Genomic DNA, 16,642 nt, shown 5'->3' with positions numbered 1-16,642 from the left:
CTGGCTGAGCTCTTTTGGGCATACAGTTCTTCTAGTCTTTGCCATAGACCATAAGAGGTCTTTTCAGCCTGTACATTGAACACAAGAGTGTCTGAAATAGTGAGCATGATAGCTGCCCTCGCAGACAGATCAAGCTCTTCCCAATCATCAGCTGCCATATCAGATGGCTTGACACCCTTTACCCTTATGGGCTTAGCAATCTTCTTTAACAGAAGAACATTCAAGCACTGTTCTGCCCATAATGCATAGTTATGTGCTCCTTCCAGTTTCTTTATGTTTAGAATTGAAGAATCACCTCCTCCTGATGCCATATCAGATGAGGAAAGTACCTGACTCCCTGGAAGTAAAAAGACTGAATAAAAAAAGTTCTGATTTCTCAGAAAAAGCCTGCTCTATTCAAGAGCCAGAAGCACTCTCAAAGGTGCTGTTTTTACTGTCAGTAAAATCTGCAGCAAAACAGTAAATGTCCCTGCAAATACTGTACCTTCTGACAAACTGTTCTGAGCTCAAAGAAGGCATAAAACAGTGATTTCAGACTGCTGCTGCTGCTCAACAAGAGCTTAACAGTGCATACTAATCTGACAAAACCATTTCAGACTGCTGTAAACACTGCTGTACTGACTGTACTGAGCTCAAAGAAGGCATAAAACAGTGATTTCAGACTGCTGCTGCTGCTCAACAAGAGCTTAACAGTGCATACTAATCTGACAAAACCATTTCAGACTGCTGTAAACACTGCTGTACTGACTGTACTGATCACTTCTCCCACCTCAGATGAGGTATGTCACTGACTCAAATTGCAGAAATCACTTGACAAACACCCCAAAAACAGTAAATGACCCTTCAGCCTGTCACAAAACCTGCAACAGTAAATGGGATAAATCCCAAGCAATCACCCTTATACCAAGGGGAGAAAATGCAGCTGAAGATATCTGTAGGTAACCCAAGTGTTGTCAAACAAAGTCTGGGCAAAAGCCCCTTGATCTGACACCTGAATCAAGTGAAGAACACCTCAACAATGAGGTAGCATGCAATATGAAAATCTCTCTGACTCTTGTACCTGACAATGTGCAAAGCATAGACTGCCTCTGTGTACTCAGTAACAACACAAACCACAAAGTACAAACACCCAGAAGAAAATCTTTTGAGCACTGTCAACGATGGGCAGTTAGGGACCGAGTAAACTCGATGCGCCCTGACCAAGCGTGGCTCAACTGAGATTTTCAGAGTGTGTACAAAGAATGTGACCTGCAACAAATGTCACCAAATGCACTGCGGAAAGAAAGCAAATGTGTGCTCCCTGGCTACACACTGCCTCAAGGCATAGAAAACACCAACTGCCAGGCAAAAGCCCTATGATCTGCTCACCCGAAAACTGAGATTCAATCCCAGTAAAAGCATATATACACTGTCAGATACATAACCTGATATCTGCTCTATTTTCTTCGAAAAACGAGATTTTATTCTTCTTCCTCCTCGAATGCTACCTAGGCCTGCGTGCCTAGATGCCTGACGCAGCTCCCAAAAAAAAAAAAACGAACTCCTCCCTGTCGCAGTTTCCAAGGAAACAGTACGGCGTCGTCCGTACTGACGGACGCCTGTACGGCTATGGTACGGAATCCGTACAACAGGTACGGATTTCCGTACCTGAGAGCGCACTGCGCGCTCTGATCCCGCACAGCCTGCGCTGACCCTGCGCAAGCTAGCAGCTAGCAGCTGCTGTGCCAAAAAAAGACCCGCGCCCAGCTCGAGTCGAACGCCTGCGCCTGCGCCCAGATCTGCTCGCCGCCGCCTTGGAGCTGCCCTTGCAGCTCGACGCCGCCGCCTTGGAGCTGCCCTTGCTGCTCGACGCCGCCGCCTTGGAGCTGCCCTTGCTGCTCGACGCCGCCGCCTTGCACCACAGCTCGCTGCTCGAGCTCCGTCCGTACGGTTGTACGGACGACGTACAGCCGTACGGATCTGTCCGTACGGTAGGGGTAGGCTAGGGAGAGGAGGGAGTGGAAGGAGGGAAAAGAAAAGGGATGGCTCTGATACCAGTTGTGAGGGGGAAGAAAAGTTGGAAAGGGAGCAAGAGAGTGAGAGTGAGAGAGACACAATAGTGCGGGTGTGAAGTCATGAGTGAGCCACACCACAAACTCACTTAAGTTTTATTAGGATTAGGTTTACCCTATGACTGTCTTAAGACAGTCATAGGTGTCCTAACTTTAATTCTTTAATATAAGGGTAGGCAATGTGCCTTTACCCCAACACTGTGCCATGTCCTCAGGCACAGTGCCATGTCATCATGTGCAATGCCATGTGGCAGTCGGGAGGACCAGCAGCAATTGGGTCAGGCAGCAGGTTGGTCGGTGGGCTTTACAGCCTGGTCGGCCTGTTTTAGGGTTCAAGGGGGCCTATAAAAGCCAGCCCCTTGGCCCTCATTATTTGGGCTCTTCAGTCCTCAACAGCCTCCACAGTATCAACAGCAGTTCAGGCCCAGGATAGTCAGCAGCAGATCTACCCCCATCCTAGGGATCTACAGGTCCCACCTCCAGGCCCGGTTCAATCCGGACAGCAGCAACAGTTAGGGTTCTGCATCGGAGCAGCCCCTTCCCCTTTTAGCCTTCAGCACTCAGCTCAGCAGTGAGGGTTAGGTCCATCTATACAGGAGTTCCCTTCTTTTGTAGTGAGGGTTCATCCCCAAGTATATAGTCCTTTCAGTTCTTTACATTGTATTCAGCCCTCAGGGCCAGATATTAATTCAGTTATTATTTTCCCTCTTCAGAGGCCCACTATATTCTCTCCCTCTGATTCTCACACTCACTCTACAGTTCCACTTGTGTTTTGAGTGCATCATTCTTTCAGTTCAGTTAGTAGTGAGCAGGAGAGAGAGTAAGTTAGGCAATCTCCCTGTTACATTAGTATCAGAGCTATAGTTTCTGGGAAAATTACACGGAACTGGAAGACCCAGCTTCCCAACGTAGCAACTACCACCTGTCAAAATCCTAGCTACCCACTAATTACATGCCAATGACCTTGGTCACATGCTAAGGTAAGCTCCTCCTTGTAGGCAGCCTTGGCCCCTTAAGAGTAGGGCACTTTTACCACTCTCTTGTACTCGCAAGAATTAATTATAGCACATAGCCATGGCACCCATTAATTGTTAGCTCTTGCATGCAAATAGAAATCTTTAAACTAATCCTAGTCTCTGTGGGCGTCCCCACCAAGCAAACCAAAGCACACAAATAGAAATGCTAGGGTTGATCGAGGTAAACCCTAATTGACCACATCAACCCTCTTTGATCGTGGTTAAGGAGGTCAAAATATTTAACCCTAGTCAAATCTCTCTGATTGTAGTCATCACAAATGCTTTGGTTGACCGAAGTCAACTCCCCTTGGCCGAAACCAAGACTCCTTGACCGAAGTCAAGCCATTGACCGAAGTCAATGCTTTGACCAAATAGAAGAACTCTTGGTACCATAGTAAAATAAAAGAAGAAGTCTTTACCTATAGTCAAACTAGAGGTCAAAGTTGTATTTACTCAGAGTATTTACAACTTGGTGGCATCCCCTCTGCTTCTAATTAGACCTCAACTAAAAAGCCTCTTTGTAAATATCTAAAACTTGTAAATAATCAGACAACATGTCTTCATCCATCCACTTGGCATTTAATGGCGAATAATTTTTGAACTTGGTAAGGTACCTATAAATTACCGTGCCGCTGGAATCCTTGCGTACCGTATGATACACAATTTGCTCTGACTAGAGGATCTCCTCTAGCTCATCCACTTCTGGTGGATCTTCCATTATAGGTTTTGTAGGCTCCAACCCTTGATAGCTCTTTAGAAGATTCACGTGAAATGCATTGTGAATCTTACAATGTTCTAGCAACTCCAATCTATAAGTTACCTCATTGGTTCCATCTATGACCCAAAAGGAGCCATAATACCTGGTAGACAGCTGGGCATACGCTTTCTCTTTTCTCTTAAGTTTGCGGAGCCTGGCTTTCTCAAACTTTAAAAGTACCCAATCCCCTCGCTTGAGGTCTAGTTGTCTTCTGTGCTTATCTGCAGCTTTCTTTTCTCTCTTGAGATTCCTCTATTGCTATCTGCACTTGGCTGAATGCTGTCTGGAGATCCCTGACATACTGATCAGCTGCAAATATCTCATCTTCAGTCCTCGGGAGTGGTGGCAGAATCACCTTTCCATATATGACCTCAAATGGGGCTTTTCCTGTGGAACTATGAACTGCATTATTGTATGTGAGCTCCACGAGCAGAAGATACTTCTTCCAATCTGATTTCTAATTAGCAACATAGCATTTCAAAAAATCTAACACAAATGAATTTGCTACCTCACTTTGGCCATCTGTCCTGGGTGGAAAGAAGAAAATTTCAAGTTCATCGACATATTGTCAAATAAAGCTCTCCAAAATAAGCTAGTCATCCTAAAATCTTGGTCACCAACAATGGACTTTGGCATTCCATGGTGCTTAACGATCTGAGCCATGAAAACTTTGGCCATGTGGTCTACCTTGATGGTCTTACACACCAGAATAAAATGGGCCTGTTTGCTGAATCTGTCTATAACTGTCCATATCCCATCATTCCCTGTCTTTGATCATGACAACTTAAACATAAAGTCCATTGCTATACTCTCCCATGGTGCCTGATGCACAAGAAGAGACATCAGCAGGCCAGGTGCCTGTCATCTGTCATACTTAATTTTCTAACAAATAATGCATTCTATAACAAACTTATGTATATCCTTACACATGGCTGGCCAGTAAAAATATATCTCCAAATATTGAGTTACCTCTATGTCCAGCATATGGGGGTGTATGGCATTCCTCCAAAATTTTCTATCTCAAATCTCTAGTAATGCACAGGCAGTCATCCCTGATTAGATACCCATCTTTCGTGGAACACTAACTTGTGGACTACCCCTCCTACATTTGCTGCATTATTTCTCCGAAGTATGGGTCATTGGACATATTGCTCTCTTGTCTCTTCAAGATCCCTAAGGTAAGCAATGGTAACATTATTGACCTGGGTCTTCGAGATAGGCCATTTGCCACTCTATTCTGAGCTGTCGGTGTATGAACAATCTGAAAATGAAACATGGACAGCAAATTTGCCCATTTCATGTGCTGCTCTAAGAGCGTAGTCTCTGTTAAGAAATATTTCAGCATATTTGATTATCAGTTTTAACAGTAAAATCAGCACCCAAGAGATAATGCTTCCATTAGTTTATGGCATGTATTACAGCTAATAACTCTTTCTCATAGATTCCCATATGTTGTTCAGCATCTCGTAGTTTTCGGCTTTCATAAGCCAGTACATAGACCATCCTAGATGGACAGTGAGGTCATGTACATGTGACAAGGAGCCCATCAAGTAGTCCATTGTACACGTGACGGGGAGCCCATCAAGTTCCATTGTACCTGTCCCCCTCCATGTGGGAAACAAGTGAGCCCTGAATAATGACCATCTCTTGAGACCGTTATAGATAATCAAGTCGAGCACAACTCTCATCTCCAATAAGTGTCATCCATAACCTCTCACATGTGGCGCATCCTCTGAGTGCCTCACTATCCCAAGCTCTATAGGGTCATCATTGGTATTCTAAGGGGGTATGATCCGAAATCAAGTAGGCCCACCTGTCTATCCCCCATACGTGCATTGAGGTCACCTACAAAAAGGGTCTCCCCTTGCTAGAGAACTCCATGATGTCATCATATATTGTCTCATATAGGCTGTGACCCTCTATGGTGACCTCATGCGCATAAGATGGCGTATCTAGGGGAAAGTAGCAGACAACAATGAAGATCGGCTATGCACCAAGTGGCTTCCCAAGCCTACAAATCATGCACGTGTTTGAGCATACCAACTTATCTGATGTGCCTTTACCTCCAATGCCATAGATGAAGTCACTGCTACCCATGGCAATCTACGTCGTTCAGATGTCATGGTACCAAAGTCCCTGACCCTATGCAGATAAGTGACCACCTAAAAAACTGCATCAAGCTGTAGAGGAGTAGCCCTAAACTCCACTAGTATGATCTGATGGGGGACCGATGGCCCCTTGAGGATCATCGAGCAGTAAGCGAACCCGAAGTCTCTCTATGCAAGACCAATCTGCCTCTGATAAGTCTCTCCTGTGAAGATCCACACTTTTCAAAAATGCAAATGTGTGCAATGCATGCAGAATTTGAATGCCGATTGGCCCTCCAATGGGGAAGAGCGCCCTCGTGAGAGTACTTGTTTCTTTTTCGACCTACATGCAAGGTGGGAGAGAGATGACGGATGAATGCAATGTGGTAGAAAGAATGCAACGTGAGATTCACAATGAAAGGGTGATACCCTTTCCTTAATGTCCCTTGAGATCACTCAAGTTCCATCTTCCCATTTACACCTACCCTTAGCCTATGACCCATGCACCTACCATTCAATGCACTCTAATGCACCCTTTCCCTTTCCTATTGCCCCTAGGACCTAGACACGTGTGTGCACATCTTTATTACTAATCATTGGCCAATGTTACATAGTTTTGGCGGTACTATTTACACCGCTTGATCGATCATAAATACAAACATATAACCGCACCATCAAATTGGCGCCTAACAATAATAAAGTTCTAATGACTATTAATTAACTAAATAATCATTTCTCTTGTCATGACATCTCCCCCAAAAGGGACTACCATACATCCTAGGTAGATGGAGTGGTGAGTCAAAGAAAAGAGACTTGGTTTTGGGATCCTAAAATTTTAATAAAGCACTAAAGCTCGAGTCTGGCTAGTGCGGCATATCCCCTGCTCAAATAGGCCTACATAGTTGGTCGCACCATGAAGATCACGCCTAAAAACAAAACCCCTAGGTAAATAGGATGCAACAATCACTTGGGCCTCGTCAAAGGTAAACTGCTCTTTGTGCGCAATCACTCAAGACGTGTTGAAGATCACGACCTTGGATTCACCCAAGTAGACCTTCAAATCGTGCGTATCATAGAAAGAGTAGAGTGCATCCAAATGCCACTCGAGACCCTCAACCGAGAAGGAGAATAGGACCATGTTATCTGTGTATAGTAGAATTGAGATCAAGGAGCCACCTAAGGGAAAATTACACCCCCCAAGTCGTGGTGAAGGACTCCATCCCTTGGATGTATAGGACATCATACAGACAGCTTTGTTTAACCCCAATTGTGTCCATGATCTCCTCTGTGCGCCACCCGATGAAGTCTTGACTCTGCCTAATACTCGCTCATATAGTTTCGAGCTGCCCAAATGATGTCCTGACTGTATCCTAGATCAAGTAGTTGTCTAAAAAGTTGGTCTCATAGTATAGTGTTAAAGGCTTTGCAGAAATCCACAAAGCAATAATAACCTCTCTGCTTCCGCACCCGGGCCTTCTCAATGACAACTAGAGTATAAAGATGTGGTCCAATATAGCACGATCTGCTCGAAAACAACCGCCCCATCATTTCAAATCCCTCACAATCTGCCTCTCGAGTAGCATGAGTGTCAAGTGTTGCTGCATAAATCTTGGACATAACATGCGTTGTTAGCTTGCAGAGGAATCTGGCAAGCATTGTTTATGGAGCTGCCCCAGCTCTAGAGTGATCTGGACAGGTATCTTCACGTTGTTCTCACATGTTACATCCGAGTCCTTTCTGATGACATGGGGTGCTGTCCTTTGGGGGAGAGGATCTGGAGCCTTTACTCTCTTTGAGTCAGAGCCAGGAGACCACGGTTTCTTCATGCAGCGTCGACAGAGACGGGGTCCCACAGAGGCCAGCATCATGGAGCCGCAGGATTTGCTTTTGGTACCTATACCAGCTCAGGATTCCCTACCTACTTCAGCTATAGGGTCAGCCTGGGAGGTGATTTCCAGCATTACCCTATGGCGGATATGGTGTTCGCGATGTTCTTTTGTCCTTGGGGGCCATTTATGCACGGAGGCTAACACTCTCGCTTCCATTTGGGCGGAGATTATCTTCACTCTCAGGAGTCAGTGGGAGCCGTGTATAGGCACCTCTTTGGCAGCTCGTGGGAGACTTGTATCCTTCATGAGGACATGGGACTGCTCATTATTTTTTCATTTGATGCCTTTTGGGATGTCGTGGCATTTTAGACCACCACCATGGCTTTTTTGCCACATTGTTGAGGCTAGGGATAGAGTACTTTCTCTCCCACCTGTTGTATGATTCGTTTTGAATGGAATATATCACTCTTTAAAAAAAAAAACATGCCTAATCATGATGATCCTATAGTTTTCTAAACTCATGGGATCCCCTACCTTGTGGATTGAGATAATGGTGTTAAGGGTCCAAGTGTGCGAGGACCTGGTGCAAACTGCTTCATTAAATAGCTTTGCCAATATCAGATCTAACGTACTAATGTGCCATGTACCCAGTACAAAACCTCTTACGATCTTTGGCTCAACAAGTGGTTGAGAGGCGAAGGTAGGGGATCCCATGATATAGACCCTCCTCCGTGTGGGAAACAGGTGAGCCAACTGGAAGATGGTCATCTCTCTAGACCATTATATATGATCAGGACCTGCATCATGCCCGTATCAATGAAAGGATACCCATACGAGATGACAGGTGATTTGCCTCTCTTATACCTCTGTCAGTGTAAGGTCCTCATCCATGTAAACATCTAGGTGGGCCCATACTAGCCGACCCTAAGTGCCTATGACACATCACGCGAGGCTGATCTCTAGTAGGATCTCGTCATACCTTCCATGCTCCCTCAATACATGCTCATGTACTCCCAAGGTGGAGGTAACAAAGGTGGTAGCGTCTGAAATGGCTGAGCTGGAGGGTGTAACCCAACAGACCCTGATGTTTGAGCGCCTTACTGGCTCTCTAATGCTGTTCAAGTAGAGTGGCTGAAACGGTTGCCTTCGCAGGCCCACATTTCACGACATCCACCCACTTGGAGGCCTCCTCAATGACTGTCTCCATCATAGCAATCATCTCCTCAACCATAGGACTGCTCCTTGTCGCTCCCTCTATACGACAACAAAGGTCATCCACCTCCTTTCAGAGATCTACGGCGCTATCTGGGCTCTGGAGAAATCCTATCATAGGCTCTCTATTGTCTTTGGTACTCGATCTCTCTACTCCTCATGTCGTGCATCTCCGTGAGTAGTTGTACTTGCTGCCATAGCTGCTACAAGATGTCAAGCTGAACCATGGCCTGCCGTGGAGGATACACATATAGAGTTGGTGCTAAGTGAGGGGATGAAGCCCACTTATCCTGATTGTAGGATTCTCAGCTCACCATCTAGAGCAGTGGCAAGATGTCTGGAGTAGTGCTGAAATTGGGCAGATTTGTGGAGCAATCCCGACTGTTGGGTAGATGTGCCAAATCAAGCACCTTTCACTCCTCCTCCCAGCCTGGCAATGGCACGTTGGAGCAGATGGTTAGCCAGAGCAATGTGCTCTCGAGTAGCCAATCGAACAATAGGTTGCTTTTGGAGTGCTAGTAAGGCGTGTTGTGTCAATGATTCACTAGAGCAGACTTGAAGCAGTCCCGTGCTGGAACAATCGATCTGATGGTGGACTGAAATGTTGGAGCAAGTGCTAGAACAGCAGGTCCAAAGGCGCACTGGGCACAGAAGCAGTCAGGCTGTAATCCTAGGCAATGACACGCTGGAGCAATGGAGAAAGGTGCAAAGACTGGCAGGTGGGAGTTTCAGTGCAGCAGGGCTAGGCGTAGGAGCATAGACGGGGCACCAAGCTAAGGACAGCAGACGCAATGGCTGGGGTGCTGGACAATAGGCACAAAGACAAGGGCTCGGGTGGGCTTGGGGGAAGGGGAGTACGGTGGGATGTGGATGAGCTCCGTGGGAGAGCTGGTAAGGTGAGTTGGAGCAATGATTTGCTGGAGCAGCCTTGGAGCAGTCCCCTATGGGAGGGGGGGGGGGGGGGGAGAGAGAGAGAGAGAGAGAGAGAGAGTTGTATTAACGTCTTCAGGAGGCCTCGCGGGTTTATGAGACAAAGTACAATCAATAGAGTAACTCATAAAAGCCACTGTTCGCTGAAGCAAAGAACTGACTATTACATTAGCCATAATTGTGGAAGCCTGAGTTTTGGTTATAGTGAGGTAGGAAACCAGAGGGCTCGACAGTGCTTGTGTTAAAGGGAGCTTAGAGGATTGGGGTCTCGGGACAATCCTAGGCCTAGGCGTAGGCCAAAATGGAGTGCAATGCCAAAGGCCTAAAGGGACATAGGAGTCCAAAAGTCCCTTATGGACCCATGGCACTCAAGTAGACTCCACGTGGCAGGCGTTGGGATTGAGGGAGGATTCTAGAGGGAGCTTGAAGGAGGAGGTCTAAGAGAAGACCTTCGTGGGGAACCTGACCGGACATAACAAGACAGCAGAGCTCAATGTTAGAATCCCTGGCTGGGTGGAAAAGTAGTGAAGAGTCCTTTTATTTTGCAAGCTTTACACTCGCTAAGGGCCCTGCTAAGTGCTAAGCTAAGCTAATAACCTCAAAATCTCAAAAACTCAGACATGCAAAGCTAATGCTCCAAACACATATCCGGGGGCCACGATGGCTCTCCAATGAAATGCGAAGATGTCACGTATCTGCATTTAGCGAGCCATGTCTTGCTATGGCAGGGGGAATGGTCTCCGTGATCTCTCTATCCGTGGACCATATCAAGAGTGACACCTCGACTCCCACGGTCTCCTTTGAGTAGAGCAGAAACGGGCTGAACCTCCATTGTGTGTGCTCTGATCATCCTCTGGTCATTGGCTCCACTACTCTACACCGTCTCTTCCTCCTGATCCATGCTGCCCTCGTGTCAGCTATCTTCTCCTCCTCTACCCCAATGTGTCTTGGGACTGACTCGAGGGCATAGAAGCTAGTGACGTGTCACTGTGCACGATCTATCTCATGTGCAACTGCTACTGTCTGACCTGATGCACTAGGGTCTCAAAGAGAGAGAGAGAAAGAAAGATGCATTAACATCTGCAGGAGGCCTCGCAGGCCTATGAGACAAAAGTACAAAACCAAAAGCAACTCATACAAGCCGCTATGGGCTGAAGCAAAGGGCTCACTAACGCCATTGCTGAAAGCCAAAGTGCTAAACTAGAGAGCAAAATAGCAAAATAGTATCAAGTGTCCAAAGCTATCGCTCCTAGTACACGCCCAGGCTCCATATATCCAGGTACCCTGGTGGCTCTCTGATGGGATGTGAGGAGCTCTCGTATATCTATCAGTCGATCAGTCTCTCAAGGTGGCGGAGGGCGTGGTCTCCTCGATCTCTATATCCGATTGGCTATGTCAAGGGTGATGCCTCGTCTCTGCCAGTCTCCTCTGAGGAGGGCTGAAATAGACCGGACCTCAATCGTGCGTGCTCTAGGCACTCTCCGTGCCGCATGTGGAGTGTGTGTCTCTCATTTGGCAGCATCGTGGCAGTGACTCTCACTACTAATCCATGATGCTCTCATCTCGTCAAGCTCCTCTCAGTATTGACAATCTGTTTGTCACGTTTCGAGGCAACGAGCTCAACTTGATCATCCGAGAGGATCTTTTACAGTTACACACATTCAAGACCTAGTTGGCACAAACAAAGCTTCTTGTGAAGCTCAGCTTCTATTGGGACCACTACTTACACATCTCCGAGGCAGGTTTCATTATACCGCCAAGGTACACTCAGATCTACCTACACACTCACTCAGGATTGCCATTGGACAGTTCCGTGTGTCATGGCATCGACTCCGTATCAAGAGTGGACAAGCAAAGGGGATCCCCAAAGGGAGTCATATCTGCACATTATGTGAGCGGCATGAGGTCAAGTCAGAGGAGCACTTCGCCTTCTGTTGCCTAGTCTACTACGAGATCCGTGGGCGATACCACTGCCTTTTCAGAGACAGATTCGAGGGCCTTCCCAAACTTCTCCCATACCCTGATCAGATGTGCCTTGCTGCTTTCATTCATGAGGTGGTCTAACATAGAGAGCGCATCATCAGATCGGAGGCCTTATCTGACCCATCTCAGAGTGTGATCACAGCATTCTTCTAGCCAGAGCATGCTGCCCCCCCAATCACAAATAGCAGGAGAGGCAGAGACCCCGAGACCGAGACGTAGCACACTCAACAGAGGACACATGCACAGATCACACTAGCTGACATCTCATCTATCTTTAGACCTGAGATACGGCCGACAAGGGTTACTGCGGTGCTTGTCACGCATAGAGTAGCGTCTAGGAGGGCACGACGAGCTGCTCCTCCAGACAGTGGATATCGATCTATCATGGGCTTCTTACCTACACAGCCTAGCCTGCCACTGGGCATACCATGAGCCTAGCCTACCACTGGGCATACCATGACGTTTCATGCCATGTGTGTGTTGTATTGTACTGTATGGTATTGGATCATATTGCATCTGTTATGATGATGATGACTATGGTGATGTGTATGATGATGGCATTGACTATGTCCACAGTTTTCTAGCATGGGTTAGGATGCTCGCTTAGTATCACACCACCCTTTTGCTCATTGTATCTAGTTTTCTATCAGTCTCATAGACTCATAGATCTTTGGTAGGCTTTAATATTGGGTAGTGCCCAGACTCTGTGGAGGAATGTCACTATCTGAAAGATGGCATCAACTTGGAGAGGGGTCATGGCGAACTCTGCCTATATAATCTGATGGTAACCAAGGGCTTACTCCGAATCATCCTAAATCCCATGATCACCTATAGCCTCTCAAATCTCTTCCACTCTTTCGCTGAAATGTAACTCCCCCAGAAAAGTGCTGCATACATGGCAGTCGGTCTCACCAGGGTGTCAAAAAGCCAACACTTCGTCGAAGGGTCCTGGAAGTGTGGCTGGAAGCATTGCCTCTCTAGTCAGGCTAGAGCACCCCGCCCTCATGTGAGTCGTGTTGTAGCTGCATGGGTCATCATGAAACCTGGGCTGGTGAACACTACCCCCCAATATGTGTAAGACTGCACTATCTCCATTGGCTCATCTCGGTACGTGAAGCTATGGCGACGGTACACTGCTCGCGAGGTGTTGAAGATCATAACCTTGGTCTTTCCAAGGTTAATTTCTCTACAGCACATCTCTAGAGCCTCTAGGTGTTTCTGCAGTCCCTCTGCTGAGGATGATATGAGGACTATGTCATCTGCGTATAGCAGTATCTGTACCAACAGGTCAGACAGAAGTGAACCCTCTCTACCTAGACAATCTACAAAGGATGTAATCTCATCAATATAGATCCCGAAGAGAGTCGGTGAGAGGGGGCAGCCTTGCTTCACTCCGATAGTGCTCTCAACTCAATCTGATAGACCTCCCGAGGCACGTGGCAGCATATTAGGCAGCCTTACCTGGCCCTTTTTCCAGCCTACTCAGTTGAGATACAGTCCAACACCTTGGCTGTTCTTTGTGGCAGTGGCTTGTATCTTCCGCCGACACATTGTGGCTTAAAAAGGAGTGGTCTTGCTGTATTTTCGCTGTCTATTTTCAGATCTTCTCAGGCAGTTTGATTGGAGTACTTTTGGAGAGCTTTGAGGTCCTTCACCATCTACGTTCCACTCCAGGACTAGCATTATGGTTGCTGTCCATTCTCTGGCAGTTTGATTGGAGTAAGTTTTGAAGAGTTTTAAGGTCCTGCACCATCTACATTCCACTCCAGGACTAGCATTACGGTTGCTGTCCGTGAAAAAGAAATAGCTCATTCCAGCCATGCTAATTCATTCAGCTAATTGTTACTTGGAGAAATCTCACACAAAGACAAGCCATTCCAAGACAGCAAGGCTCTTCAGCCTTTGCTGGTGGCAAAGATGACACAAATGATTAAGCCTTTGCAATTAAACACCAAGCAAAATTTGATCTATGGAAGAGAGACAATTCTGATTCAGCTTCATAGAACTCATCTATTTGTCCTATCACAAGACAATGTAGTATGGTATGCAAATCATGTCTTGAGGTGCATTAGATTCCAAAGCGTGTCTTTCACAAGCTTCAAGATCATCTCCTCCTTGTATAGTTTTCTTGCTTGTAGATGAAGACTTGTTTTGGCTACCATGTTCCTGCACTCAGCATATGATAGAATGGCACAAGATTGCAGCATACCAATATTGTGGCTCTTAGCAGGCATTCTGAAATATACTTCAGGGGGGGATCAGCTTTCATGTTTCAGCACAACAATCAGTTTCCCCATGAAATGGGAGGCCACTGGCCCCAACTGAGGTCCTACTTATCCAGCTTCTATTTTATTTCTTCAAAATTCCTGACTTCATCAGGTAAATCAGTTAATATGTTCTCTCATTTTATCATGTCATGTGCTCAAGCTGATGTTCAGATATATATACCTAGATGAATCTAGGAACATGCCCAAACTCATCATGATAGTCACTCTCAAGGTTGAAAACCATAAACTCCATCACACATAGCAGGGACTAGCTACTATGACATCCCCACCGATGTCATCAACACCCAACAGTGGATGTAGACCATAGTTTAAGCATATGCTCCCAGACACACATACCCATTTATCCAAAAGGTCCTTGTACTGAGATTTTGTCAGCACTCTGGAGGTGCAGCCCTGACAAAGGCTAGCACTCAAGGAGAAGGCTAATCAAGAAGTCGTCCACACTCTTCATTCAAGCTACAAACTGCTTGTGAAGACTAACATTTCATGTTCGTCCCATCCAAACAACCATTTCTCACAGTGATGTTCATTTAACCAACAGCCACAGAACTGTGACGAGCATGATTGTCCCCTGCCTTAACGTTCAGGGAGATCCCCACATGGCTCATTTTCGCCCATCATGATGTAGCCCATCCGCATTTTCCAAAGTTGTTGAGAAGCATATGTTAAGCAGTCACCTCATAGCTTTATCCACAATTAATCAAGTAAACAAACTAAGGGTCTTTTTAGAAGCAACAGCATATGACAGGTGACGTGAGGCCACTTAAAAAAATACAAATGAAGAAATCTGATCAAATATCTATTATTAGTACCAGAGCACAAGCAGCTCTATGCCGTTTGGTTGCTACCAGCTATAAGACATTCTTGTTTGACACAACTTATTGAGAAGCCATGACGCTTCGGCATGATTATCAGTTCAATTAATACATTATAGTTGAGGATTTTTTTTTTGAATTGAGAATACCCGAACTTACCACACGATGAAGACCGAAAAAAATTGGAGTCCACAGAAAGTTCAGGAGTAACTGCAGCATGTACACCAATCGTTACAAGTCGTGGACTCATGTTCTGTGATTAAAAATCAGAAAAACTAAAGGAAGTGACCAAGAAAACCTGAAACAAGTACACAGCAAGTGGTAAACTTTGGCCTTTAAAACCTGGACATAACCAGTCAACACGTGAGAAAATTGTTATTAATAAATAATGGACATGACAAAAGCTGGAAGACTGAAGGTGGTTTTTCAGAATGCTTAACCACTAAGGTGCCTATACAATGATTAACTCGACAACAAAGCTCACTCAACGGGATTGTGTATCGCGATAAGTTGACACTCAAGGTCGTAATAGCCACCATCGTCTCTTCCTATGGGTACATATTGCTACACATTCGTAAGTTGTTCACTAGATGCCACGCATAAGCAGAGTTACAAATAATCTCACCTCCGTGGAGCCAAACCAACCAGGACGAGACGCCCATCAAAATGTAAAGAATTGTCCAGACAACCGGAAACGCCCAATTCTGCCCAATACAACAGATTCATCTCAGATGCCAACAAGCCAACAAGTTTCTTCGACCGCGAGGACTAAGAATCGTACCGGCGGGGTCCAAGGAGGCTTCGTGAGCTGTCTGTACCAATCTGGGGAAGAAGAACGACGATTGATGAGGATGTTAATAGTACTCATGATGAGTTCCAAACAAGATTTGAGTGTTTATTGTACCGCTATCACCCCCATTGCTGAAGAGAGCTCCAACGAAGCTCACTCCAAGAGGAAAGCCAACAGACAGCACCAAAGCTGCAATTGCACGTAGCTCCATGTTAAGCCCTCGTGACTGTTTGCAATGTAGATGTGGCTTCTATTGAGCTACACCAAGTGACTCGTAATGGTTTTGGGTCTCATGTTTTTGGTTGGGTTTAGTTCACAAAACTATCAAGGCCGGTTACACACGCTAGTGCCGCATTAGCCCGCATCGGCTCGCATGGCCTCCACCTGCGGTGATGCAATTCGTCCTGCATTTTGCCCATGAGCATGGGCAGCCAATGGAATTTGCTGAAATTTGATGCGATGCCGATTCAGAGGTTTTTGAGATAGCCTGGTGTGAAAACACACACCCCCGGCATGGGCGGGTCGCTAGCGGTGTGTAACCACCCTAAGAGTTTTTTTGTAGCCTTGCTCTCACGTCATCACCTAGTGTTGTACTTGACAAACGTTTAAAGATTCATCTCCTCCTTGCCTCCTCTCCTCCCCTTTGTAATATGCTTATTCTCTCCAAACAGATTTTGGTGGAGAGGCCATATTCTCTGCCCAATTCATGTATGTGTTTGGTGTGTTGTCGAATGGCATTGCCCACCACACTAGAAGGTCATTACCATGTTTAAGTGATATCAATCAATTCAACGAACATGAAGTTTTAGGAGGAGAGTTTACCCTTTCTTATTGTTGTGGACTTTGGTTAATGTTTCCAACAGTTCTTTGAGGTGGTAGAGCAA

The 16,642-nt window shown here is 46.0% G+C and overlaps 1 protein-coding gene across 1 annotated transcript in view; it reads right to left on the bottom strand.

The window, feature by feature from the left end:
- LOC147892035 (uncharacterized) overlaps positions 1-16,024 on the bottom strand; it is a 52,102-nt gene extending 36,078 nt beyond the window's left edge. The window contains exons 1-5 of the mRNA XM_087388810.1: positions 15,873-16,024; positions 15,750-15,790; positions 15,594-15,672; positions 15,267-15,310; positions 15,128-15,178 (exon numbers count right to left, since the gene is read on the bottom strand). Coding sequence (XP_087244936.1) covers positions 15,128-15,178; positions 15,267-15,310; positions 15,594-15,672; positions 15,750-15,790; positions 15,873-15,969 — 312 coding nt within the window. The 5' untranslated portion in view covers positions 15,970-16,024. The remainder of the gene's footprint in view (positions 1-15,127; positions 15,179-15,266; positions 15,311-15,593; positions 15,673-15,749; positions 15,791-15,872) is intronic.
- Positions 16,025-16,642: the final 618 nt, after the last annotated feature.

The sequence above is a fragment of the Dipteris shenzhenensis genome, chromosome 17, assembly GCF_047967505.1.
Source record: "Dipteris shenzhenensis isolate YYH24624 ecotype China chromosome 17, Dip_SZ_1.0, whole genome shotgun sequence".
Classification (NCBI taxonomy): domain Eukaryota; kingdom Viridiplantae; phylum Streptophyta; class Polypodiopsida; order Gleicheniales; family Dipteridaceae; genus Dipteris; species Dipteris shenzhenensis.
Note: the sequence above shows the minus strand (reverse complement) of the source record. Positions and strands in the feature narration are given on the sequence as shown.